The sequence below is a fragment of the Nelusetta ayraudi genome, unplaced genomic scaffold (genome assembly GCF_046127955.1).
Source record: "Nelusetta ayraudi isolate G7.1 ecotype Tasmania unplaced genomic scaffold, CSIRO-AGI_Nayr_v1 ptg000090l, whole genome shotgun sequence".
In the NCBI taxonomy this organism is placed as follows: Eukaryota; Metazoa; Chordata; class Actinopteri; order Tetraodontiformes; family Monacanthidae; genus Nelusetta; species Nelusetta ayraudi.
The window spans coordinates 4375001-4402165 of NW_027466140.1; the positions used below are offsets into that span (position 1 = coordinate 4375001).

General features: G+C 44.7%; 2 protein-coding genes across 3 annotated transcripts in view; one reads left to right on the top strand and one right to left on the bottom strand.

Moving 5' to 3' along the window:
* Window positions 1–2831, bottom strand: part of tyw2 (tRNA wybutosine-synthesizing protein 2) — a 3358-nt gene extending 527 nt beyond the window's left edge. Inside the window, exons 1-7 of the mRNA XM_076046607.1 lie at window positions 2667–2831; window positions 2323–2491; window positions 1970–2168; window positions 1714–1867; window positions 1318–1427; window positions 1051–1208; window positions 1–812 (exon numbers count right to left, since the gene is read on the bottom strand). The exon at window positions 1–812 is cut by the window's left edge and continues 527 nt beyond it. Of these exons, the coding sequence (XP_075902722.1) occupies window positions 402–812; window positions 1051–1208; window positions 1318–1427; window positions 1714–1867; window positions 1970–2168; window positions 2323–2491; window positions 2667–2719 (1254 nt within the window). The 5' untranslated portion in view covers window positions 2720–2831 and the 3' untranslated portion in view covers window positions 1–401. The remainder of the gene's footprint in view (window positions 813–1050; window positions 1209–1317; window positions 1428–1713; window positions 1868–1969; window positions 2169–2322; window positions 2492–2666) is intronic.
* A 1458-nt stretch (window positions 2832–4289) lies between these two features.
* Window positions 4290–27107, top strand: zdhhc9 (zDHHC palmitoyltransferase 9). 2 transcript variants are annotated; one of them, XM_076046609.1, is made up of 9 exons: window positions 4290–5108; window positions 14220–14380; window positions 16521–16679; window positions 17639–17776; window positions 18565–18611; window positions 19153–19257; window positions 22230–22333; window positions 22447–22543; window positions 23372–27107. In XM_076046609.1, the coding sequence occupies exons 1-9, from the start codon at window positions 4945–4947 to the stop codon at window positions 23543–23545; spliced, it is 1149 nt and encodes a 382-aa protein (XP_075902724.1). In that variant the 5' UTR covers window positions 4290–4944; the 3' UTR covers window positions 23546–27107. The 2 variants fall into 2 exon arrangements, with proteins under 2 accessions (XP_075902724.1, XP_075902725.1); XM_076046610.1 differs by lacking the exon at window positions 4290–5108 and adding an exon at window positions 11464–11619.
* The last annotated feature ends 58 nt before the right edge of the window (window positions 27108–27165 follow it).

Here is a 27165-nt window from a genome sequence, read left to right on the forward strand (position 1 = left end):
ATAATGTTTCTAAAAACACTGCAGAAGCTGCACCCATAGCTCACACTGGGAACTTCTTAGTCATACATCCCACCCCACTTTAAAGACCTTTATTTTTCATCTGCTGCTTTCTGTTTACAGCCTCCTGTAATAGTAAATGCTGAAAGAAGTTATTTTTGTTTTCTGTTTACAGCTAAAACTGATTCTCTGGAGAAAAAAACAAGATGGTTGCAGTGGGTTCAACAAAAATCTGACTGGCACTGGGTTTGACATAGTACAGGTCCACAACTGCGTGTTGTAAAGTGAGCAAAAGAAGTGAAGGATGAACTTTTGTCATTTCTGGAAAGTTCACGGTCAGGCTAGGGGGTCACATCCTGAATTTTGCACTTAAGAAAAATTCTGCACAAAAAAAAAAAAGTAACTCAACAGATTCTGTCTGCGTTTGTCTCATCACCACAGGATGGTCTGCATTCCAGGTCCAGGACAATATGATGAACATGAGGTGCATATGACTTGACATGTTCAATATGCTGAATATTCGTCCTCCAATGGGCACAAGTCACTTCCAGCAAAAGACAGGAAATCCGCCTTGCTGCGTCCTCAGCCCAGGCCTGCCACACCTCTCCGTCAGCGGACCTCCTGGAAACTCTCTGTGTATCACTGTTGTGTGCTGGGCCAGCTGTCGTGACAGGAAGAGGAGAGGTGATGTTCTGATGAATGTGCAAAACCCCTCCAGTTTTCCTCCTCAGCATTCGACAGGCCGTAAGCCAGCCCTCCTCTGAGCTCGGTATGAGACCCAAGTTCACATGGTCGGCAAAGTCACACAGCTGGAGCTGGGAAGGGGAAGCAAAATCAATGTTATTAAACTTTGTTTAAAATCTTGTAACATTAACTTCTGATTTGACTGGATTTTACAATAACTGTGTATGCATCTTGCATCTTTTTAAGAAGAGATTCTCTTTCAGAACATCACACAGTCATTGTATCCTCACAATCAAACTCACAGAGGAAAGATATTATAAAACATCAAACATTTTATGTCACATGGACAGATTAAGACTGCAGACATACTTGTCGGTTGTCTCCTTGGTGAACGGAGCAACGGTCAGAAACACCGTTTGACCGCAAGTTTTTTTTCAAAGCCTCAACTGCAGCGGGATTCCACTCACAAGCATGAACATGACCGGCTTGTGCGTGCACCAGATATGGAAGAGTGAAATATCCAATGCCTGATAAAGACACAGTTAGATATTCAGATGTCATATTATTACATAAGTACTTTACCAGTGATTAAACAATAACGAATAATGAATACAACTATATAAAAAGTGTCCACACCTGCATACAAATCCACCACTGTCTCTCCTCTGCAGTCAAATCTAGCAACCCGGAGCTTCTCTGTTATGTTTCCAAATGAGAACATGCATTTGGTGACGTCAAACTCATAACTAGAACAAAAACAACAACAATAGACAGCGAGATCAATTTTGACCATTTATGCTTTATGCCTGCTTAGCGTTGTACAGGATTGATGCTGGCAAGACTGAAGCCATACTAAATCCAGTTTATATAGGAGGCTACAGGATTAGAGGATTACTGATGACACTAACGATACAAAATGAAACCCTTAGTAGCAGCAACATTATCATTACTTTAGGATCCAACCTTTTGGAATGTGTTACTTCTGTGCTTGGGACAAGGCTTAAATTTAACAAAAATTTGGTTCAGAAGTACCTAATCCCATTGTCGACGTGTTTGACCCAGCTATGCTCTCCGAGTAGCATCGTCACCCTTGGAGACCTAAATCCATCGCAGGATATTCGACTCATGATGGCCAGACGCTTTGCACCAAGTCCTTTGGCAACTGCATCCCATAAGTGCTGAAGACCTGAAAGAGTAACACACCAAAAACCAACAAATGATCATCCAACCGTATGCCTGCAGCAAAAGACACGTTTAAGAGTGAGTTTAAAGAACTTTAAGAGAGTACCACATTTCTTCCAAAGTGGGAGGGTAAAACAATTCTCTCCCAGGAGGACGAGGTCTCCATGCCTCTGGAAGCTGCGAGGGAGGTCAGCTCTCAGCTCCTCCGTCCATCCTTCACCATGGCTTTCCAACAGCTCCTGGAGGATTTTCTCAAGTTTATTCGTATGGGTTCGCCCCCTCTCCTTCATCAGCTGCAGAGGAAACTGAAACAGAACATAGATTAGCTAGCAATAGCTACAGAGTAGGTGCTAACTCATGCACCCTATTTATTAATTAATTAGACATGGTAAGTTGAAATATAAACGAATTCAACTTTATACATAAAACTGCATTAAGGGAAAACCAAGTCATACCCACCTGACTCAACACTATGTCACAAACGGAGTCTGAGGCTGCGCTTGTTTTTAGAGACTGAAGATCAACTTCAGAAAGGGAAGCTTTTAAAAGCGGCAAATAGATTGTCTCATCCGAATCTTTATACAGACACAAACTTGTGTCAAGAAACCCTTTAGACTGAAGAAATCTCCTGTAAGACATGACAACAAAAATTAAATGAAGTACGTAAATATATAATTTTGTTTGAGAAAAACAAAACATATCTATAAATGTGCAGCAATGCATAGACGCCGACTGTCCATGATACAATTGCTAACTATTAGCCAGTTTAACTTGGGTTTTAACGCACTACTCAAAAGCGTTACCTGAAATACTGTGCGTGGCATTTAGACACGCGAAGGCAAGGCACATCGTCCATTTACGAACATAAAAACAAAACCACAGCTGATGTATTTTCGTGCAGTCAGACGACGTAAATTTAAATCGCGCAACACGGTACTTAAAATATGGGCTGGGCACTAAATTCAATGGCTGTAGTTCCTAGTCGGAACATAATCCAGGACGGATCATTCAAAATAGAAAACTTTATTCACTTTTAACCTAGACCATCTTAGAGCTAATACTAAATTTTGGGCACTAGGACAGATTCAATGACTTGTTTATGAATGCGGTGAATTTATTTATATTCGAACGACATAATTCGCTCTGCGGCCACCAGCTACTTCTCAATTCCTTGTTTGACCATATGTTGGCAGTACAACGACGTTGAAAATAAAATGACTAAACAATGGGATTACTCGACATTACGTGATTTGAAATGCATTTATTCCACGTGTTAAAATATCACGTAAATCCATGTAAAATACGTGTAAATCATAAACATCAATCCATGAAGCAAAAAGCAAAGATGTTCTTTGCCATGACCGCCAGGTGGAGCCATCTTTCAACAAATTACAAGTACAAGTTTCCTCTACATGCAGTACATAAACAAAAACAACCAGAGACAACCTGTTTTGATGTGTTTTTGTCCTGAAATAATTAACATTTCCGGGGCATTATTTCAATTGATTCCAGGTGACACAGTGAGTCCAAACCAAAAAGTAATAAACCACTTGTATTTGAATTTAGTACAGTAATTATTCTCTCTGACCATATTCATGAAAATGTCAGCATGTTTCTAAATATTTGTAACCAAATGACTTTATACCTGTGCTGTTGCAAAGGACAGTCCTGCTCTTTTAAGAATGTCCTCTTTTTCTTTTTTTTTTTCTTTGCACAATTTTCCAAAGGTCCATTCCTTTCTCTGTCTCTGATACCACTGGTACCACCTAGGTAAATTTAAGAATTTGCATTTGCCGAATGTGCATGTTTTTGTGCATCGAGTACCTGGAGAGAAAACTCAGACAGGGATATAAACTCTCCATTGAAATATCCCTAGTTGGCATCACACCTGCACTGAGGTGACAGTGTAGTGCTCCACCATGTTTTCCCTTTTCAATTTTTGTATTGATTTTCATAAACACGTGAATAGAAAAACAAAAAACAATATCTCGTTTAAAACAACTTCTTCATGCATAGCATTGTATCAGAGGCAGTGGAGGAGATTCAGTAGTATAAAGACAATAAATAGCAGAATAATAGGTACATCTCTGAGAATGCAGTTTTTATAGGCACATTAAACATACAGTATCTCACATTCCCCGATTTACACTAAAGGCCTCTGCATTATATACTTTAGCTTTTTTAATTGAAGCACATGCTCCAGATGGAATCAAAGCATCTGAGGTTTATAATCATTTAATTTATGAACTGGTACACCTGCTGGCAGCCTCGCCCCTGAGCAATAGTGGATGAGTATGCGCATTAATACGATAGGACGTTCATATGAGTCCTTTGTTCCTCTTCCTCCTACCTGCTCTGCCCCTTTAAGATCAGACGTTTCAATCTAGGCGTGTTTCCTGCTGCCATTGACTAAAACAGGGAGTTGCTATCCTGCGGGGGGAAAATAGCACATCTCACGGCTGTGTACGTCCCAGGCAACATTGCCGTATTTTACCGGATTTGCAATTTATTAGATTTTTTTTTTTTTTTTTTTAATTTTCAAAAATATAAAACCATACATTTTTATTTATTATCAGTGACCACACAGACGCGACCGCAGTTGTGCGCACACGGAGCATCCTCCTCGCCCGCACCAGGATCCCTGATATGCCGAGATGATATGAATGTCAATCGGTCAAGGTCCAACCTCCGGATGCAACGAACCGGGCCGGACGGGTCCGGCTGTCCTACGATGGCCAACATCTGGATGAATTTGTTGTGATTTCGGTGTCCGATGGTGAGCGGACGACGGCGCGGTGGAGATTGAGCCTGAGCAGCTGTGTGGGAATGACATGCGGCAGGAAAGACGGGAAACCAAGGATTAGGAAGCGAGCGCTATGTGACAGCGAGAGGAAAAGGAAAAAAAGCAAATAATGCACCGCGGTCAGAAATATTTCACATCGCCAGAGAGCAGCTCGTTTCTTCCTCGCCAGAGCCAGAGGAGTGTGCGCCGCACTGACTGATCGCTCGTTTCAAACAAGGAATCTTCGCTCCATTTGTCACATTAGCATTAATCCAGAGTGGGACTGACGAGGGGGCAACATGTCGGCGGTGATGATCACGCGAAAGGTGCGAAAATGGGAGAAGCTGCCCGGCAAGAACACGTTCTGCTGCGACGGACGGGTGATGATGGCCCGGCAGAAGGGAGTCTTCTACCTCACCCTCTTCCTCATCGTCGGCACCTGCGCTCTCTTCTTCGCTTTCGAGTAAGGCTCCTCTTCCCTCCGGGCTCCAACAAATCACTTATCACTTTTTGTTCTATCTCCATTTCCCAACATTTGTGAGCATGTTTTAGGTATAGGTTTAAAAGGCGACACCCTGCTTTTCAAAGTTGAAATGAGTTGATTCATCCACTAGCAGGTGTTTCGTTTAAGATATCTACATTCCCATAAAATATATATATATATTTTTTATTAGTTAACAAAAGCATATCATGTGTTTGTTTTGAATATCCACGCAGTGCTTGACAGTATTTCTAATAACAATCCAAACCTCGTCAGAATAAGCAGCAGGGGAACTTTTGTTAATGAAACGACGCTATAATGATACCGAATCTGACGTGTACATTTTCAAATCCATGCATAGCAACATCTATTACACGTTCCAGTTTATATTGAAAGGACTCTCACGTGTGTGGATGAAGGCCAATCGTAAAAACCTCAAAATCAAACCAAATTGGCGTGACACATCGGAAATGACAAACTAGAGGTATTTTTATGCAATGATTAAATTCTTACAAGCATTATTGTCATGTGAACTGCTGTTGCACCTGCAACCTGCATCCCCTTATTGTGTGTGTGTGTGTGTGTGTGTGTTAACTTTTGACAGCCCGTTGGCCTTAATAACTTATTTCCATAGGGTGGATCCATGCTTTGTTGCCCAGAATTTGGCCTCTGCCGGAGAGAAGGTTTATGATTGATCGCTTGCTCCGGTGTTGAATATTTAATAACCCCGCTGCCGTCCAGCTTTTCCTCTGGTTACAGGGTCCGTTTCTGTCGTCTCAGCAGGTCTGCAGCGACCCACTGCACCCCGACAACCCGGCGGACTCATTAGCGCAGCAAAACACAGCGTGTCGGCCCAAAACTGCCCGGGTTGTTTCGGACGTGAGCGACGACACTAGTTTGAACGCGGGTCTGTTCCTCCGTGCTGAGGCGCGTGCTCTCTTGTCTGCCTTGCCCTTCGTCTGTTTTTCTTGTTTTGTCAGCCGCAATGATTTAGCACAAAATGGTGCTCTGCAACACAGTAACCTCTCCTGACTGTGGGCGTGTATGCAGCCACCAGGCAAAATAGATATGGACTGTAGCAAGGAAGAGAAGCTGCTGCTTCCCACTTTCCCCTCCCCTTCTCATTGCCGAGCACTTTAATGGCCTCCTGCTTCCCTTGTAGACTGGACAGAGGGGGCTGTTGTCTGGCCCAGAGCAGAGAGAGGAGATATGATACTGCTCACAGCGAACATCCCAGTTTCAAAGGCGGAGGCTAATAGCTGGAGAGGTTCTCTTCTTCTTCTTCTTCTTCTTTCTTTTTTTTTTTTTACCCTGCATACTGTGCTCGTCTTAGATTGGAGTTTAATCAAGCCCCAGGGGGGGTGGGGCGGGTTGGGCGGGGGGGTTGGTGTGGTGGTTTCATGGATATGAACATGGCAAATGGCAAATGGGGAGCACGGGGGAGGTTTTCCACCTGCCAATTACAATTACGTGGCGCGCTGATACGTGTCTGTTTGAAATCCCTGATAGACTAATTGCGGTCTTCCACACGGCTGATAGGTTTAATTCTCTGCTCTGCTCATTTTGACCGTGCACTTGCACAATAACACATTATACAAACAGAGCAGAAAAAAAGGTGACCTGGAAAAAGCTTCCTTATTTGAAGTGAAGGTAATATTTTCACTGCATGAATACAGTGAAGTGATTTCCTGGGCAGTTGGCAGGCGTGCCACGTACACAATTTGCACGCATAAAACGTACGAGAAATTGAGGAAACTTCAACTTCAACTTCAACTTCAACCCTCAACAAACATATTGGAGACATGAAGGGAGTGGCACAATGGCATCAGCGTGCTAGCTCTAAATATCGATAGATGTAGTAGTCTCAATAGATGAAGAAGAAAGAAGAAGCAATAGAATGCACAGACACACAGACACACACACACACACACACACACACACACACACACGACCTGAGGTTATAGCATGTAAAATGTACATATTACCATAGTTTTTTCGAGTCCTTGAAATTGAAAAGGCCCTTGAAAACACTGTGGTCTATGTTTTCCGTCGCCCAGGCTTTACTGCTGCCTTCCCACTCCAGTGTAAATGATAATTCCATTGCTTTTGTTTCCTGTTGGCCTTTAAAAGTGCAGCTTAGTTTAAATGTAATCGTTGGGGAACATTGTATTTTGCAAAGAGTCTGTTTCTGCTGTAAAACAAACAAGTTAAATGCGCTGTAAGGAAAATCCTGGCTGAAAGAATATTGTTAAGTGTTCAAGCTTGTACACTGATGAAAGAATTGTGTTGTCTGAGCTTATAGAAATACACAAAAGGGTGCTGAATTCATCGAGGGCGAGGAAAAACCCCGCATTGTTATCGACGGCGTTGTTATAAATATGGCCTCATCTCTGAGCGAGCGGTCTCAGTTCTCCTTCTCATCTCCTTTCATCCGTTTTACCACAGCAATAATCTCACAACCAGCGCTGGCAGGCAGTCAGTGATAAAAGTAAATATGAAGAAGTAGGCCAAGCAAAGAGTAACAAGAGAAAACAGCTACAACAACCATGATGAGGAAACTGTTGTTTCTGCTGATGTAAATTGTGCATTTTCAAGCGCGTCGCGCTGGAGGAGTTGTGAGCGCGCTCTGCGTTCAACGTTTGTTTTAGAAGGAAACAGCAGGATCTGTGTTGACCGTGGGCTTCGCACTGTCTGCCACACACACACACACACACACACACACACGCACGCACGCACGCACACGCACACACACAGAAGTTGTTTGACAATCCATTTCCCCCCTTTTTAGGCATCCTCCATGTCAACAGGAAGTGGATGTTTGCCATTTATTCTCGCTGAGGACACATTGATTTGACCCATCTGAGGATTAACATTATTTTATCATCATAGTTTTGATGTGCTGGACATCTTCATTGATTGTGGCCAAGAATTGCCAAAAAAAATGCATTTTCTATAAATCTGCAACTGAGTTTCTGTGCTGACCAATCGACCAAACTATCAAGTGGTTTTGCTCTTTATGTTTCCAGTCTGCAGCATGCTGCACATCGAAAACCTCACTTTAGCTGTAATTTGTACCAAATTGCAAACATCAAAGGTGGGAAAAATAAGCAATAAGAAATTGGAAAACTGGACGAGAAAGCAGGCGAAACAAACAAGCTGCTGATGGCCCGGCCCGTTTTATGTTATTTATTCAATAATGCATTTCCTCTTGGAACGCGATTGATTTTCAGCCATTTTTCTTGCTTTCACCCTCGTTGACTCTGCAGTAAGAGGACTGCGCGCCATCTGTCCCTCCACCGGGGATGCTGAGCTATACGTGGCCAGAGAGGCATATGTGCACACAACCAGACCCGCCTGTGTGTTTCGCTCTCTGAGTCGAGATGCATCGCGTCGACGTGCAGGGCTCCGGTCTTTCTGAGTGAAGCAGCCGCAGTCGGGGGCTCTGGTTACCGACAGCTTGACTGACCCCACCCTTGTGTCCACGCGGCGCCAGTTTAGAGAGTGACCGCCAGGCCTGGGCTAAATGAGCAGTAACATGATTTATGGGCCACTCAGAGCATGCGTACGCTCCGTTTGCAAAGAGTTCCACAGGCCTCCTTATCTGGAAGCTTTTCTCCCTCTGCTCGCTCCAAGGATTTCCACATCCTGCTTCCCTGCCTGCGTCCGCGGGGGTGTTTGCCCACATTGCTCCCCCTGCTGTAAAAGTTACCGCTGTGCCATTAGATTGTCGCCGACTGGTAGATGCGCCGTCATTTGCTTGAATTTCACTTAGTGAATATTATGTCATGCGACATCTGTCGTCCTTTACTGTAATCCCGGAGAGAGGGCCGCGTTTCAGACTGTGGCCGCCGTGTCTCCTTCCACTCACATGGCGCTTAAGTGTTGCGTAACTAGGGGAGGTTTGATTGAAAACTGGATAAAGTGTTGCGCTGCACTCGCCTGGGCTTCACCGTCGCCTCCAGTGAATTTACTTGGAACAAGAGTTTGAAGGGAAATTTTTGTTTGTTATACAGCTGGAGGTGGAGGTCAGTCCGAGCTTGGCACCGCCAGTCTGGACAGGGTTGGAATTTTATTTTTAGGAGGCAAGTTTCTGAACGACTTTTGTAATCTCTTGGCTTCATGTCACATATAGAATAGAAAACATTTGAAATGAGGATGGCTCTTAAAAAAATTGAAAAGTGATGGGACAACATCTGTTGAGCAGACATTTAACTAAGAGCTTCAGGCTTTGAATTGGTTCGCTCATCGTGCTTTAACACAAGTCAGAAGCCAGAGCCAGAAATTAGAATACAAATTAAATTTGAGTCGGAAAAATTATGATATTAGGGTGTTATTATATTAAATTGTGATTTCATATTAAATGTGACGATGGGCAGCTAGCAGCATTCGCTTTCTGCCATCGTCACATGGTTCAAAATGGTTTTTCAAGGTGAAGCAGGGACATTCCAGGTCGGAATCTGAGCGATACAGTGGTGTTACAAAGTCAACAGGCCTGCGGGCTTGCAACAAATATTTAATATCGTCAAAAATGTGGATAAGGAGTTGCAGCAGGCGGCCCTGTTGTTGTGGAGCAGTTTCTAGGAGTCGTGTGCTTTGGCCAGCGACGGGCTGCGAAGCATCGCGCCTGCAGAAGGCGCTTTAGAGTCTATGGTGGTCAGATCTATTCCTCCAGACAGGCCCAAAAAGGATTTTACGAGTTTGTTCAGAATAGCATTGAGTGCTGTGAAATAACGCGTGCTTTCATGCAACAAGGTAATTCGACGTTTGGCACAGATACTTTCGCGATGTGTGATAGGCGTGAAGTGGAGAGGCATGACTCATCGCGGAGGTAATGGCCAAGGTTGCCGCTACCCACATTTGGTTCTGCAGTGGTTTGCGGAGAGCTGAGAGCTGGGACACACAAGTTGTGCGCTCTATTTTTTTTTTTTTTTTTCTCTCTCTCTCTCCCAGCGTGCCCTAGAAACAGGCAGACACGGCGGGCAGATGTTTATTGGATGGAGGGGCTGTTTCCGAGGCCTGCTGCGCCTCTGCCTGCACTGTAAGTGCATAATTCATTTATAGTGTGATTTGTGCATGTCTGCAGCAGCTCACAGATTTAAAGTATTAAGGGAATGGCTTAGAAACGCTCCACAAAGGTAAACTGTGCCGATTCACCGTGACACGACACGGTGACTTATCGCTCCCTGTGTGGGAGGTTTTCATTTGTGGCCAAGTTGATGTGGTTTTAATTTAATAACCCCGTTTAAAGGTTCCACATGCAATGCACAGTCAAGAGGGCAAATCCTGTGGGGCCTAATGCAGGTTGTTTACCCCTCGTTTATATAACGTTGATTTATTCCAACTGGTTGCAGTTAATGTCCTGCTGGTTTGCCTCTTGTTATTTTACAGTCGTACGTAAAGCACCGCTGCGTTTTTTCCAGACCAGAACAGTGAAGATCTTATAGGTTCACAGCGAACATAGTGTCTCACAAATGGTTTGGCAAGTTTTTTCCAGGGGTCAGCTGGTCATCAACTTGGCCCGCGGTTGTAACGCTAATAGTTTAAAGAAGAACTGGCTCCAGGATCATGCTTACATTGTTGATAATGTTTGTATTCCTTCACATGACGGACTGAGGAACCTCTCAGATTCTTCTTCAGAAAAAACTGTTGTGTACGGTGTTATTAGCAATAGTGATGTTGCTGCCCTTACAGTCATACCTTGTTTATTCTGTGGCAACAGTTTGATAATTAAAGATTGATAGAACCATAAAAGGCCACCCAGTGTATGAAAAACAACCTTGACCTTTACAGACGCACATGAGCAACATGATTTTTTATTTTTATTTTTTTATTTTTGCCGAACACAAACTACTGCTGAATGTCAGGCCACTCTGGTGCGAAATAGAATTTTGCATTAGTGTTTGCCTTTTCTGTCAATTACCCAGCTGGAATCATCCACTCTCGATGAGCAAAATGTCAACGACGAGGGTGAAGTGTGCCGTTGCAAAGATTTTGACCGGCTGTGTGTCATACTGACGTCCTATAACACTGATGACAGATTAAGACGAATAATACATTGAGGTAATAACCAAACGTTATAGCTGCGGCGTAGACTCCCCCGTCAACTTAAGTCACAGCTCTTTAAAGCAACATATTTATTATGGTTGTCTTTATAGTCATAGCTCAGGTCCAGTATTGAAGTCATAAATGAAGCAGGAAGTGAAGGCGGTGATTCTGATTGATCGCCCCACTGACGAAAACATTTTCTCCCTACGGACACCGCATCTAAATTTGTCTCCATTTTTTTTTTTTTTTTTTTTTGTCTCTGCGATGACTGATGAATAAACACTGTCACGGTGCCAGCAGCGCTCTGCTCCCCGGCAGCAGGACGATGAAGTGGCCACATCCAGGAAGGACACCGCGGCCCTGATGGGAAGCGCTGATAGAGTGCTCCTCCACTACCCAGCAGTCATCATTACGGGAATTAGGCCTCATCGACGGGCGGCCGACTCCTGTGAGTCGGAATCCAGCCGCTGCTCGCCGCTGCTCGCCGCCGTCTCTGCCCCCCCGACAAATGGGCTGGGCCCACTTCAGAGGGCCCGGGTCCGGTGGAAGTTTCTATTGATTTGCTCTTTGCCTTTAGTTTCCATTAGTGCAAGAAAAGAAGAGAGAGGGGGGGGGGAACAAAGGGCTTTGCAGAAGAACCGCTCAGACCGGTCGTGCAGGTGTTGCAGGTGTGTTGCTGTCGTGGCGCTGCTCAGTTATGCTGACTTCCGACCTTCACTTGCAACACCGTGACTGAACAGGCAGACTTTGCTCTCAGCCACGTGACGCTGTGTGTGTGTGTGTGTGTGTGTGTGTTGTGTGTGTGTGTGTGTGTGTGTGTGTGTGTGTGTGTGTGTGTGTGTGTGTGTGCGGGCGTACGTTTGATAATGGGTGACGTGTCGAATCTTGATCAGGACTGCCAATCTAATCAGTTTTTATCAACCTGCATAACAAAGATATTTCCATTTAACGATTAATGCAACTGAGAAGACGTTGACAGAATTATGTGAAACTATTGAGTGTTTTTCTGTAAAAAAAAAAAAAAAAAACACACCACAAAACGATACGAAACAAAACATAAAACGATATTAGTGCAAGAATTAGGTTTTCTTGTCGCGCTCACTCATCAGTACAAATGTTTTGACGGCCATGTCCAAAAATATGTAATTCGCTGTTCACAAAGGGAAATAGCACAATTTCAGCGATATGTTATGTCGCCCGGCAATATGCCGCGTGTTTGCTTCATGCAGACAAAATACCTCAACTGTCAATGTATCAAAGTGTGCAGTAAAAACAAATTCCCTGAGGTGCACGGAAAAGAGTAATGTAAAAAAAACAACAGTTCAGAAATGATGCATGGAAATGATCTGTAGCTGCAATATCCATAGAATTATGAGACAGTGCTTATGCAACAGGTTAAGATCAGTTCAAGAAGCTGATGGTGCAGGAGGGCCCCAAGGTCTTTTTACACTGTGGCGCCCCCTAAAGACAGAAGCATGAGGAGAGGTTGAGTAGTTTACGGTTGTTTTCAAGTGGCAGTGCGCTGCCTGCCTGTGTCAGCAGCTCTATGTGCATGTAGTGTTTTTCTTTCCACCTGCTGTTCCGATGATGTTCAGCTGTTTCCCTCGTTCTTTGTTCATACGACGCAGCCCGACGTCTATCTATAGAAGGAAACCCGCTGCTCCGTCAAGGGTCGTCTCTCCGTTAGGGTCTCGCAGGAAGTGCACCTTTCCTGTTATTGTTTGTGTGTGGCTTCCATGTTGTGTCTTCACCAGTGTGCGGCCATTCCTAAAGATGACCTTCTCTCTCTCTCTCTCCCTGCTGGCTCGCTGTCCATGGCAATTTTTTCGATGATTTCTGTCTCCTTCTGAAGTCGGCGGTCATCAAGTGCGCCGTGAATCCTGCATAATGAATATGTAATCCCAGAGGGGACGCGCAGTTTACGTATTAATGCAGAAGGAAACCTTTGTTGCTGCTGCTGTTCTTCCTTTGCAGCAGTTTGCACTGCGGCTCACATCTGTTATCGCACCAAAGCAGCGGGGCTCCTTGATTGGAAGAGGCCCGCTGGCTCTGATCTGGGCGCACTGGCAGTCAGGGATAGACTTTGCTCAGAGCCAGTCGTGATGCAACGCTTGGAATGATATCGCTGATTGTGACGTGATTCTCATCTGCGCAGCTGCTGGAACCCGAGTCTTCTTAAGAAGAAGGATAACCCCGACATTTCCTTCGTGTCCTGCCTGCAGATAAAAGCGCACAGTAATCCTCTTGGTACCTTCAAGCGGTGCGGAACGAATCTCAAAATCAACCCGTGCAAAGGCCAAAACAGAAACTGAATGATTCGTACAGACGGCCTTGACTTTGCGTCTCGTCCCCTCCTGAAGGCTGCAGGGACACTAGCGCTGTTTGTTTACAGCCGTGAGTCCTCCACGCTCCGGGCAGCAGGCATCCCTCACACCTTGTGTTTTTCCGTTTTGTGTCCTGTTGCGATCCTTCTCAGTTTTGGTGTACGACAGAAAATGTTTCAGCTCAGAGCGTCATTTATGGCTGCGGTCTTTAAGGCTAGCTATCACGTCTCCCCTGCTTTTAGTTTTTGTTGTAAAAGGGTTGACTTCAAAGTGAAGAAACACAGCCGATAATCTTAAGAAAGAACCTTGAGGCAGAAATCTGGAACAAAACTTGCAGTTTAGTAAGAAGCAACTTGAGGAATTATCTTGTTATCCTAATTTCAGAAAAGTTACTGAAACACAATGTGGAACAAACTGCTTCTCTGGAGTCCAAGGTCAAATATTCTCCATCCTCCAATAATAATAATACGGGGCTGTGGTAAAAACATAATTCTTTATAATTTCCCACCATTTATTCACAGGAACCTGTAATTACGCAATCCCTACAAATTGCCTCGTGGAATCGAGCAGGACAAAAAAATGTTCTACTTCGCTTCGCCGTCGCTGAGCTGCAGACAAAACATGTCGTTAAGCACCAGCGTGTTTTTCCTCCTCCTGGCCTTTGGAAACTTGACCTCATCCCTTTTCTCAATCCACTGTTTTCTGTTTTGTTGCTCTTTTCCAGATGCCCCTACCTGGCTGTCCACCTCTCTCCTGCCATCCCAGTGTTTGCTGCCGTCCTCTTCCTCTTCGTCACCGCCATGTTGCTGAGGACCAGCTTCAGTGACCCCGGGGTGCTGCCGCGGGCCCTGCCCGAGGAGGCCGCCTTCATCGAGATGGAAATCGGTGAGCCACTGCACCTTTTGAATGAGGAATCGGAGACATTTTTTTTTTTTTTTTTACCCCTGAAAACAACAAGATTTGCCCGCTGTCATTATCATAGTCACGCATATATCAATGTTAATTCAAGACAATTATACAAATGCTATTCACTGGTTGTTTATGGATGGTTTGTTTTCCACTTTTTCATCATTTGTAGAAACAGTGTCAGCCGGTGATCTGACTTTGAAGTGAGCTAAAGATAAACACCTCAGTGTGATGTGAGCCAGCAGAGCAGTGAGGTGCACCGACTCAGCTCTGCTGGTTTCCCATGATCTGGTGCTTTCTGTCGGAATGTGAATGTGCAAATACACAGTACAGCGCCTGCCTTATTTGCCTTATTTCTCCTGTTGGACGGTGACGACAAACCACCCTGGCTGAGCATCGCACTGGGTGTTTTATATATTCAAATATATTTAACTCTCCGGCCTGAGAGAGAAAAAAAAGTCTCTCTGGAATATTTTCCCACTGCACCGTCTCCGCATCTTTGCCTCTCGGGCTGGTCGACGCCCACCGCTTGTTGCCTGTGCGAGAGGGTGGAGACAGATCGCAGCTGCTCGGCCCTCTGAGGACGAGCTCGCTTGGCAGCTCACGCTTTTGTCATCATGGCAGTGAGTCATATCGCTGGATGACAAAGGCGTACAGTAGCCGAGTGACTCTGAGGACCCAGACGGGCAGTGGCCCCTCTGGTTCGCACGGCAGGGTTTGCTTTAAAAGGCACATCTGATTTCTTTCTGTTTTCTTATGATCTACTTTTGGTATTTAGACTAATCTAGAAAAAAAAAATAATTGAAATGTAATTAAATAAAAGGAAAAAAAAAATTCAATTACATCGTGAATCGGCTCACTTCACACAAAATCTAATATAATTTCAGATGGATTATTTGCAGCATCACAATCAGATTATGTGGATTTCATGTTGACAAGCAAACAACAGCCGACCTGCATGTACAGTATGGATCGCAGCTATTACACCACAGGATTTGTGGTACGTGACCGGCAGAGTGTAGGTGTGTGAGAGCAGATAGAGGCAGGCGGAGGTGGCATTTATGATTGTTTTATAAAAAATCTATTTCAATGCTGAGGCTACAACAGGTTTACTGATGATGTCTCTGTAAGCCTGTTAGTATCCCGTCCCCAGAGAAAAGGCTAATGGCCGGGACGGACTTCCTGGTGGAATATATAATTTCACCCATTGGAGTGTCGCATCACTCCCAATGAGCCATGACTCATTTATTTATCCTGGCAAGGTTTTCAACCTACAGACGCTAATATGACGTCCTGTAGATTGCTGAGTGTTTTGTGCTGTTGGAGGACTGCCTTAATATTCTATCTATCTATCTATCTATCTATCTATCTATCTATCGATCTATCGATCTATCGAACTATCTATCTATCTATCATTCTATCTAACGATCTACCTATCTATTGTTCTATCGATCGTTCTATCTATGTGATCGCTCGTCTCCAAACACAGCGCAGAAAATGATGAACTGACTCAAACTCCTCTTTTCTGTAGGTTTCATTTATCCCATAACTGTTTAAACATGCGTGTCAGCTTCCGTTGGTTCCTACTTGATTTGTGTGGCGACAATGGAAGAGGGCCCCCTGCCCTGTCCTTGGTGACCGATTGCAAACAGCGGCAACATAATTAGGATCCGCCGCGCCCAGAACAGTGTGTTAAGGGAGACACGCCTTCATCTGTGAGTTAGAAGCCAATCATAAAAGGCTGCTTCCTGCTGGGACGGAGCTACATGATGGCGCGGCTTATGAAGTGATATGAACAGCGCGGCTGTAATTACACATAAATCCAGCAGGGCCATCAATACGCCATCGAGCCAGTGACGCCCTCAAGGTCGGGCCTGTATAGATGTTTTCTTGTACTCTCGGCCTTCGCGCTGAATGTCACATTACTCACCGCCCTGATGCGATGTTGTTGTACACTTCAGTGTGTTTGATGCCAAGCTTTGAGACTTGTAAAATGAGCGTCCGTTTTTCAACTCTCTGTGCTATTTTGTTCTCAAGCAGGGACAAATTTGAGTATTATTTTTGTAACAAGGCAGCAAATCGAGCGTTACTGCCCGCTGATCCTGCTTGTTTTCTGCAGAGGCGGCCAATGGGAACGTGCCGGCGGGCCAACGGCCGCCGCCTCGGATCCGCAACGTGCAGATCAACAACCAGATCGTCAAGCTGAAGTACTGCTACACCTGCAAAATCTTCCGGCCGCCGCGGGCGTCTCACTGCAGCATCTGCGACAACTGCGTCGGTGAGTAGAACTTCCTCCTGCTCAGCCTCAGCGCTAGAAATTAGCTTTGAGCTTGGGATTGTCACACAGTGGGGAAAATGGCAGGCTAGCGTGACAGATATGAACACATCTGTGTGTGTTCATCCCTCAAAATTGTAACTGTAGAAAAAAACGGACACGCCCAAAACTCATGTTATTCAAAGTTCAAGTGTGTAATACTGGGAAAAAGCGAAGCCAAGTGGTTGCATTTTAGATTACAGCGCTGTTTTGCTCACCCTCCCTCTCCTGAGCTTGACAGCTGCGTTTCCGTTACCCCTAGAATTGCGCAAAACCTAATAATATTGCAATAAAAACTGGTAATGGAAACAGCTAAACTTCGAAAAACATCTAAAATATCGCTAAAAGGTTCTTATGCTCTCATGAGGTGCTTTTTCAGACCTATCGATATAGAGGTATTTCGTAAGAGTGTCATGGAAACACTTTTTTTTTCTTCTTTGTTGGTTTATTTGAGGCTGCGAGCAGTCACCCTAAATACGAAACGTGCTGTCAGGTGGGCTGGATTGTCCACACCAGGCCTCCTTAGAAAAATGGCGGCGCAAGATGGCAGCTAACTGAGAGCAAGACCCTCGCTGGAATGCTATTTTTAATTTCAGTGGATTTTCAGAATTTTATCAACCCTGTGTCGCACGATTTCTATGTTTGATCCCCAAATAGAGCGTGCAGCCTCACAGAGATTTGAATAACGATGACGGGTCGATGCCTCTGAGGCGGAGAGCGAACAAACACGCTCGGCATAAACGCTGCAGACACGCGACGACTCATTTACTGCAGCCACGTGTCTCCCCGCTCTGTTTTTACATTCTCTCAAACACCTTATCGTTTGACTAAAAGTCCAAACCTATTTGCATGTGGCAGAGGTCCAGTTTCCACATAGTTTCCATATTGAAATGGGAAACTTTCCCCCTTCCCTCCGTCCACAGATCGCTTCGACCACCACTGCCCCTGGGTGGGGAACTGCGTGGGCAAGCGGAACTACCGATACTTCTACCTGTTCACCATGTCCCTCTCCCTGCTCACCATCTACATCTTCACCTTCGACATCGTGCACGTGGCCATGCGTGAGTATGCCGCCGGTCACGTGTCTCGGCTGAGGAGCAAACACAGGCTAACCCTTCGCCCGATATTGAAACCTCGCCCATATCGGGGCTCACACCTTCCAACGGAGGCCGCGGGGTTTCACAGAGGGAAAGATTCCTGTCCGTCACCTGTACAATGGACACCTAAGCAACCGTGTTTACTCATTGATACATGTCAGTGAAGCAGAAAATGTCTTCAAACTGCTTGTGGAAAGGCAAGCTGTGGTTGCATCTCAATTAACTTGCCATCTGCTCAAGAATGAACCCAAAATGACAGCTGCTGATGCAGCCACTCTGGGTGTCTGAGCTAAAAACACCAAAGTCACTTTGCCGTTTTTGACTGCGACTAGACTACAAAAAGTCTTTTTTGGCTCTTGGGTGACACCACTTGGGCAGCTTGAAGACGTACCATGTTTATTTGCATTCACATACTCAACTGTGCGACCACAGTCTTCCCCTGTATTCACAATGAGGAGGAATTTTAGTGTTTGGTGTTTTCTATGCACCACTCTACACTCTTTATCACTATGAGCAAAATAGGCAAAAGAAAATTTCTGTGACTTAAAGGAGATTTTGCCAGAAGTGCCGGAACACACCCTCCGCTTCCTGGCTGTAATAACTAAACACACAACAAGAGAATACGATGCAGGGAAAGATGTTAGGATAATTAGCTCCGGGCTTGTTTTCCCAGCACTGGGGTAAAGTTTTACAACCGTGCCTTTCCTGTGGAGAGAATATTAATAACTTTCTCCCTCTTGCTCTGCTGGCAGGTTCAGTCGATCGCGGCCTCCTGAACACTTTGAAGGAAACACCTGGAACATATCCTTTCATGCTGTGACAACGCTGTATACCAGGGGAGGAAATAAAAGACCCTGAGCTTCTGTCTGTGCTATTTTCTGTCGTATTTCCAAGAATAGTAAATTAAAAAACATCAAGACGCTGTTCCAGACGGACGCCCCCAGACTTAACTGTTCCCTGGACCTTTCTAAAAATAGCTTGGCATCCATAACTGGCAGCCTGTCACGTTTTTGAATGTGTTTTTACAGATTAATTGGCTCGTCTGTTTTTAGCCTTTCTTGGAAATCAAACTACAAGTGACAGCGGCGGAATTTGATTCAATCTGCTCTGTCATTAGTCACACCGTTAAAACGATAAAGTGATTTGAAGCCTGATCAGATTCTTTGTTCTTTTTCCACATTTCGTTTGACTTTGCCGATCGCCACAGGCTTCACTCGTGTTGCGTAACTGATGTAGAATCGTACAGCCACCTGCTGTCCACCTGCTTAATAAGTGACTGTGTGTGAGGGGGGGTGGGGTGGGGGGTGGACATCTGTCGCTTGTGTTCTTAACTCTGCTTCACTGTGCTGGAAATGCTGGTGTGCTTCTTCACCCTTTGGTCCGTGGTGGGACTGACCGGCTTCCACACCTACCTGATCTCTCTCAACCAGACCACCAATGAAGATGTAAGTGCAACCAATATATTGTCAGGACTAATAAAGCCTAATGACTTGGTGATTACCAGGTCTTAATGAAGTCTACAATTTGTCAGTGTAAGAGAAATGTTACTGAAATACTGATACTGTAATTTTGGCCCCAACAAGAAAATGCCAGCCTGAATAATGGTGAAAATAAAATCACTCACTATTTTCACTGTAAATATCACGGAACACAGTCCTGTCATTTGGATAAACGGCACATAAAAAAAAAGGGGAATCAATACACAGCCCCTGCTCGGTGACGAGCAGGATTTGTTGTGCTTTTACATATAATTTGTTTTCAAGATTGAATAAATGCAGCCATTTGGCACGGAATGGAGACGGATAGTTGTACGATTAGATTGTATTGCCGTAATAAGGTGGCCTGACTGCCTGGGAAGATGAAAATGCAGCACGAAGCTGTAAACAGCACAGCAGTTGCCTTGACAACAACATTTCCTTGCCCTGCAAATACAACACGGGTCTGTCAAACCGTTACTTGTTCAGAGAGGCTGCAACATTGTAAATTAAATCAAACGCAGCCAGCGTTGTGACCTCGAGGAGGAAAAAAAAAACATGAACTATGAATACTATGGAAACAAGATCTTAACCAAAAGCTAAAAAGTGTCAGAAAAAATATTCTCCTCTTTTCGCTCTTGGCTCCTCTCCTCAGAGAAAACGAGACCAGTTTTTTCGAGCTGAATTTCGTCTGCTCAGTCTGCGGCTTTTGACACAGTTGGACTCCTATTTTCTCACCCAGGCAACAGAGTCGGGATCTAAAAACGATTATGCGCAGAGGCGCCGTTGCTTATAAATAATAGTGACAAGAGCTGATTTGATTCACCGTTTTCTTGGCTAAGATGCTGATGTAGAATTTAGATGAACCTTGCAAGGTCAATTAAAAAAACAAAAAAAATAGAAACGCCACTAATTGTATGATCTCATTACCTTTGAGTCATTATTCAGTCACACACACCCACGCATGCACCGAGGCTGATCTGGGGTAGATGATGAGTGGCGAATGCAGGTGGATGAATCCACAGAGGGGCTAATTTACCGTCAGTCTGTGCGCACTGCTGTTTAAGGCTGTGTACTTTACATTTAGCGTTGTTGGTCCAAATCTGGCTGCAGAGGCTGCAAAGCAAAGCCGAGCAACGTCAGCAGCGATGGCGGCGGTGGGAGATTCTAGAGTGCTGAGAGGCAAGAGAGTGCCCTCCTACTTTGTTGTAATGATTAATTTATAATTCCCCCCTTTTTTTTTTACTTCCTGCGGGATGGCTGGCCTCATTCCCCCCATGTTTTGTCTTTGTATTTTAAGTCAGTGGTGAACGTGAACCTCACCGTGCATCTGACAGTCCCAGCCAGCCTTCAGTATCAGTGATTGACCTAATAATAGATGCGTCGATACCTGCAGCGGTCGGGCTCGCTGCCAGAAATGCGGCTGAGGCAAAGTGGAGAAGGGAGCGTGAGGAAGAGGAGGAGGAGGAGGGTAGGAGTGGTGGAATTAAGGGCAAGCTGGAGGAGGCACCTTGAGTGAGTGGGGGTAGACGAACTGCATCACCCACGCGTACAAACTCACACTCTTGAATGTAACAGCTGCAGCGCCACTGAGGTGCATTTTGGGTCGACGGTTGACCTACATCCACTGCCGAGTAGCCGCGGTCGGTTGACTCTCTGAGTTCAGGAAGCTGCTGGCTCTCTAGCAAACCAATGTACCCCATTTTGGTTAGCTATCGTTTGACTACATGATCAAGTTTAGTTCAGAAAAAAAAAGTTTCCTAATTTGCTACGACCCAGCTTGCTTTAACGGCAAGAAGTGACATAATAATTGATCAGATTTGAATGATTTTTAATAATAAAATTTTTTTTTTTTTTTTTTAAGTTTAGCTTAATAAATAAAGTGGGGAGGAAAAACTATCATGAAAACAGATGGCCAATTGGGACCACCAACTAAGTATCTAATTTGAAGAGTGATAAAAAAAAAAACCCAAAACAATAATGATGAAGGATGTCAGCTCTAGTGCGCTTAACAGTTTTAAAATCTACTAGCTGAGTTTTACTTTTACTTTCCAATTTCTTGAAAGTTAACTCAAACCTTGAACCAAATTGATCTCAATAATAATGAGCCCAAAAGACCGAAAAGACACCAACCCAGCGGCTCTGCAGTTTGCCGTGCCAGGCTTTTATCCTTCCTCTTGGTTGCTAAACGGCCACAGGTGTTCCAATTGCCAGGTTGCCAATCAGCCTCCTGGTCAGAGCTGGAGAGAGAGGCCGGCCAGTGACAATCAGCTCCAGGTGTGAGGGGGCAGGTAACTGCAGGAGACGAGGTCTGAAAAAGGGAAATGACATCTTTGGGGAAAAATAATCAAAGTGCCAGACAACACAAGTTAATGCAGTTGCCAGTTTTCTCATTATCATGCAGCCAGAAATGATATGTGTGCATAAAGAGGTTTTCCCTCACTAAAAGCATAATCAAGAAGTGAAAGCACCCACTGCAGGGTCCAAATATGTTGTCTGTAAGAAAGCGACATGATTTTTTTTTTTACAGGGCAAAACCTGCAGCTTGGGTTCTATGTTTGTTAACTGCTAAATAATGCACATGGCTGGGACTTTATATATCATGCAGTGCAGAGGATTTGGATTCATCTCCAGGGGAATGCTTTGTTGGAAGTTTAAGGTTTTGCCATGAATTATTGAAGTGTTCCTACTGGGTCGATGTGGTGTGTCGTTCTCACTCGCTGCAGCTTAATTTCCATTAAACCAGGAATCATTGAATTCCCGACAAAATCCTTTTTAGGTCACAGGGAGGCCCCTGGGAGCGACATCTAAGAATGGAACCACGCTTTCAAATAAGCTCAGGAAAAAGAGAACTGAGAGAGTTGGTAGCCAAGGCAGGGCGTAGTTTTGATTTTGATTTGTGATCTTGGAGGTTCAGTTGTTGCCTTTTTGGTTTTGACCAGATTAAAGGTTCCTGGTCGGGGAAGAACAGACTCCAGAACCCGTACAGCCACAAGAACATCGTCAAAAACTGCTGCGAGGTGCTCTGCGGGCCGACATACCCAAGGTAACGTTTTATTAAAGTGCAGGATCAGTTCATGTGACAGATTTCACCATGTTTACCCTTTATAAATATGAAGACATGATGCAGCCAGTGAAGTGCTTTGTGTTGCTGTGCAGCGTCCTGGACAGAAGAGGAGTGACGCGCGACGAACTGCCTGGTCCTACAACACCTGTTGTTCCCGGCCTCACCACTGACCCTGCGCCACAAACTACGGTAAGAATGCAGAAAGGTTCTGTCTGCACCGGCTCACAACTCCCAAAATCCCAGATTATGGGAAAAAAAAAATCATGTAAACAATGTCTTCGACCCTAAACATGTTCCTCTAGACTGCCAGTGATCTCATGGATCAAAACTTCCATTCTTTACTACTGTTGCTTACTTAGAATTTACAGTAAGTGCCCTTTGTGATGTCACAACAGACGCTGTGTCAACTCTCCCAGCATGGTCCATTGCACCCTCTGCATCCAACTTGCGCTTGCTTTCCTTTTTTTCTGCTTCCAAACATGTTGAAGTCAAACAAAACATCAACTTTAATAGGAAGCTAAAACCCTGGCTGTAAACAGTGGGCTAAGTGTGTGTCCCCCCCCCCCCCCCCATAAGTTAATTGTGCAAGGCTGCTTCTCTGGACTACATGATAATATGAGACCTTCAAATGTCTCCACTAACTCGAACTTCCACCACTGATCCGGCCTTGGAATCCTCTTTTTCCAGGGTTTGAAATACAGTTGGCCTCTAGACTCGCAGTATATCTTCAGGCTAGTAGTCTGAGGATTCGCTGAGCGTATCAAAGTGCAGAGATAGGACATAAAGCAGAGTCAGAGCAGCTTTAAAGCGGCAGCCGACTGGAACAGCAGGCTTTGAACTGATTCCTCGCTTACTAAGAGTAGCCAGACTTGTCCTTTTTGTTCATTCTGAACTGACGTATTTACCACTTTCTTACCTGTAACTACTTTAAAAAAAATATATATATTTTTGTTTTTGTTTTTACTACTAATCCTTCCATCCGCATGCATTCACGCTCTGCAAACCTCTTGCCTGCAGAAAACCTCGGCCCCCCTCATACCCAACGAGCACACGCCCGACGAGGACAAGCCCGGCATCGCCGACAAGCGCCCCTCCCCCAAAGAGGAGCCCCCCACTGCGACCAAGGCCCCGCCCCTGGCCTCCCCGGAGACCGACGCGGAAGCATCCATCGCCAAGGACAAGACCCATTAGCTGCATGAGGACGGGGCGCAGACCCCCCCTCCCCCGCCTCTCTCAGCCTCCCTGCCAGATCAGGAAAATGACACATCGACTGCACGGGTGACTCGGTCCCCCCTTTTGGCCGCTTACGTTCCGCAGCAGCGACTCCCTCTCCTTGCGCTCTGTGCACCAGCGGCTGCAGGGCTGGGTTGCAGGGTTGACTGACACCGAGGGGAGGATGACCGAAGGACCAGTCAGCAGCTTCTCCTCTCAACACTGCATGATAAAGACACACGGGGAGGAGAAACCTGCAGGGAGAAGAAGAAGGAGAAATGATGATAAAGGATGATAAAAAAAAACGCTCGTTGTGCACGTGAGTGTGTGCGTGTGTGTGTGTAGGGTGGGGCGTCCGTGCAGGTTAGCGGCAGGCTACTTACTCTCCGACTGTCAGTAATACCTTTTTGTTCTTTATTTAAAATTGCATATTGACATTTATCGTGAGAGGCCAGTTTATATACGTACCTATATATACTCCTTGCAAGTGATTCTCCGGACGTGTGTAAAACTTCAGATTTCTGTTCTGTGCACATTACATGCCCTATGCAAACCATGGGAAGGCTGGACAGACATAACAGCTGTATGATGAAACCCGTGCAAGAACACTGAAGGCTCCTCCCAGGCAACTCAAGATCTACCTTCTACTCTCATATTGCTGCATCCAGCGCTGTATCTCCAAAAAAACAAAAACAAAAACAAAACACAAACAAAAATGCATCTCTGCCAAGTCCTTCCATTTTGATATAATCGAGGATTTAGCGTGAGCCGTCGTTTGATTCGCTGTGTGCAGGGGACGCTTTTCCAGAGTTCCTGCGCGTGTGGGAAAAAAGGAGAAAAAGAAAAGAAAAGAAAAGGCCTGACTTCTGACGGTGGCAGACACTAGTAGTAACAGTGCCTTATCGTAACAGTTGCACTAACAAATGCTACTGAACTCTACTCAAACAAAACAGGGAAGACAAAGAAATCCAGTCTAGCCACTGACGCGGCGTTGAAACGCTAAAGACCAGATGAGTTTCTTTCAGGACAATGTTGAAATCGTCGTTGTGATCGTCTGGTAAAAAAATTAAACTGCAGCAACAGTGACCGGTTAACGTAGCTCAGCTTAGCTTAGCCTAGCTAAGCGCCAAGACTGGGGAAAGCGGAACAGCTGGCTGCCTTCATCCAAAGTTAACTCCACTCAAACCCTCTTGAGCTTATAGAGCAATAGGTTATAAAGTGACATATTGTTATTATTGTGATGATAGTGTACGTGTAACTATTAGCAGTTTAATGAGCTGAACTGTTATGTTGAAGCTTGTTTGTTATTATTGCGCCACAGAGAGGCATCGTGACCGAGGCTGGTCGCTTCCCCTCGGTTCCAGTTTCACGGCGGCGCGGCTAAATGCCAAGCGGCTGTTGGCTGCGGCCTCATCTTCCAACGCGCTAACACCAGGGCGGCATCCGTGGTCAGGGAGAAAGCAAAAGGGCCGCTGCACTTCTGTGAAAGGTGTTCATCATGAAGGGATACAGCAGGAAAATCTAAACATATTTATGTCAAACTGTAAGAAAAACCCAAACGTTTTTATGTTGTAAAATACTGTGAATGTTTTTCCCCCCTGGAAACAGTCGAAGAGGCTGCATCCTTCCCTCAGCTGAGGGAAGGATGCAGCAGCGGTGTATATATGAAGTCAAGACCCAAACAAAGCCGTTGTTGAATACTGTGTGTAGTTTTAGCAGGCAGATATGTGTCGACAACCTGTCGGTTGACTGGTGATGGGGGTGGGGTGGAAAAAGTTTGGCTCTGGCTTTGTATATTCTTTCCTTTTCTTTTGTAAAGAAAAAAAAAAAACATGGGTGTGGCCAGTGTTAATTACGCTGCCCGAGAGCTCAGCGCCTCGGCCCTGTAAATCACACTTCTTCCTCCGAGTCCTCTTGCCCTAAATGAACGCCACTCACAAATTCACATCCTCTTCCGTTTCATCCACACCTTTCACCCCTCCAGGAATCTGTGAGAGGCTCATTATCGCAGAGAGATGAGAGTCCCCCTCTTTGACACACCTTCGGCGCAGCCGCCCGTTCCTCCAGTTTTGCTCACGGTTGGCTTAAAGGGACAGCGCCCACACGCAGGGAGCTGAGGCAGGCAGAGAGTGGCGCTTTTTTTTTTCCTTAGTATTCAAACGATGTGAACTGCTAGCGAGAGTTTGTATTAGTGATTGTGTTGTGTGCAGGACCGTTAGTGTTTGTCAAATATCCCTGTGTAGAGAGAGAGACCAACGTTTCAGCAGCGCTGTTTCTGCCTCTGGATGCTAAGAGTAGGATTTATTTAACACAGCTAAACAAAAAAAAAAAGGTTCAGTTTTTCCTCCAAGTCTGAAATATTTGCTGAAAGGGTGGAAGATTAATGCGAGAGTGGCTGAAGGCTGTATGATTATTTATACCCTAAAGGTCCCTATTGGCCCTGTTTCAGACTTTTATTTATATCCGAGACTCCAGTCTTAAATGATAAATTATCTGAAAAACTCCACAGGCCTGCCTGCAGAAAATTATATCGCTAGCCCTCTGTTTACAGCCTCCAGTTAAAATGCTGGGATTCAGCTTCCTGCTAAAACCGATGGTTTTTTTTTGCACCTTCCTTCCTGACATCTAAAAAGAGGAATTCTTGAAATTGTGTTGTTGCATGCATTTCTTTTTTTTTTTTTTTTTTAAACAGCAAACAACATAAAGGATGATGAGACATGTCATTGTTTGAAAACAAAGTTAAAAGAATTTTCAACAACATGGGACCTTTAAAATGATGAGGTTTGAAGTTTGAATGGAATTCATTTTTTTTGTAAAAAAAAAAATGTTGTTAAAAACTGTTCAAACACACAAATTACTACATTTATATGTAGAAAAGCCGAAGAGGTCCAATACTAAAAAAAAAAGAAAAAGAAAAAGTTTTTCTCCATTTCCTGATGTGTGATAATCAAACTCCTTCAGATGGTTTTTCTTTCTCTAACCTCTAAATGAGGGAGGGAGCAATCACAGCCACCTTTGGGAGGAGCTACTGAGGCAGTATTGTTTCTGCGAAGAACAAAAGTTTAACTGACGAGTGTTTGAAGAAATTAGTTTTTATGAAGCATGACCTGGCCAGTCTGTGTCTGTGGAAGGTTATCTGGTGATGGTTTCGATGGCTTTGCTCTCGCCGAGAAGCAAGAATGTATGTGACTGATAGCCGGAATGAGAAGGGACGTTTGAAAATTTAGTGGAACGACTTCAAAGCATATTTCAAAGGGACAGAAACTTTAATTCATTGTTTCTTTTTTTTTTGCTCTACATATTTGCAGCAGACAAGCCGAAGGCTTGTATGTATGTTAAAATGCCATGAGGTCAGACCTGAATGCTCTGATAAATCTACTACATTGCATTATGTATAGAAATAGTCATGTACCATTGATGGAACTCCTAATTTATGTTCACCTTCTTTAGCATCAGCACTGTGACTCTGTGTATCTCATTCAGTTGACTTCTTTTTACATGATCATTGTGTCTGGTAAATAAACAATAATGTCTTATTATATTTACTACCAAGTGCGTTTTCTGTTGCTAACACACTGAGCAGGAAGTCCCGCTGCGTG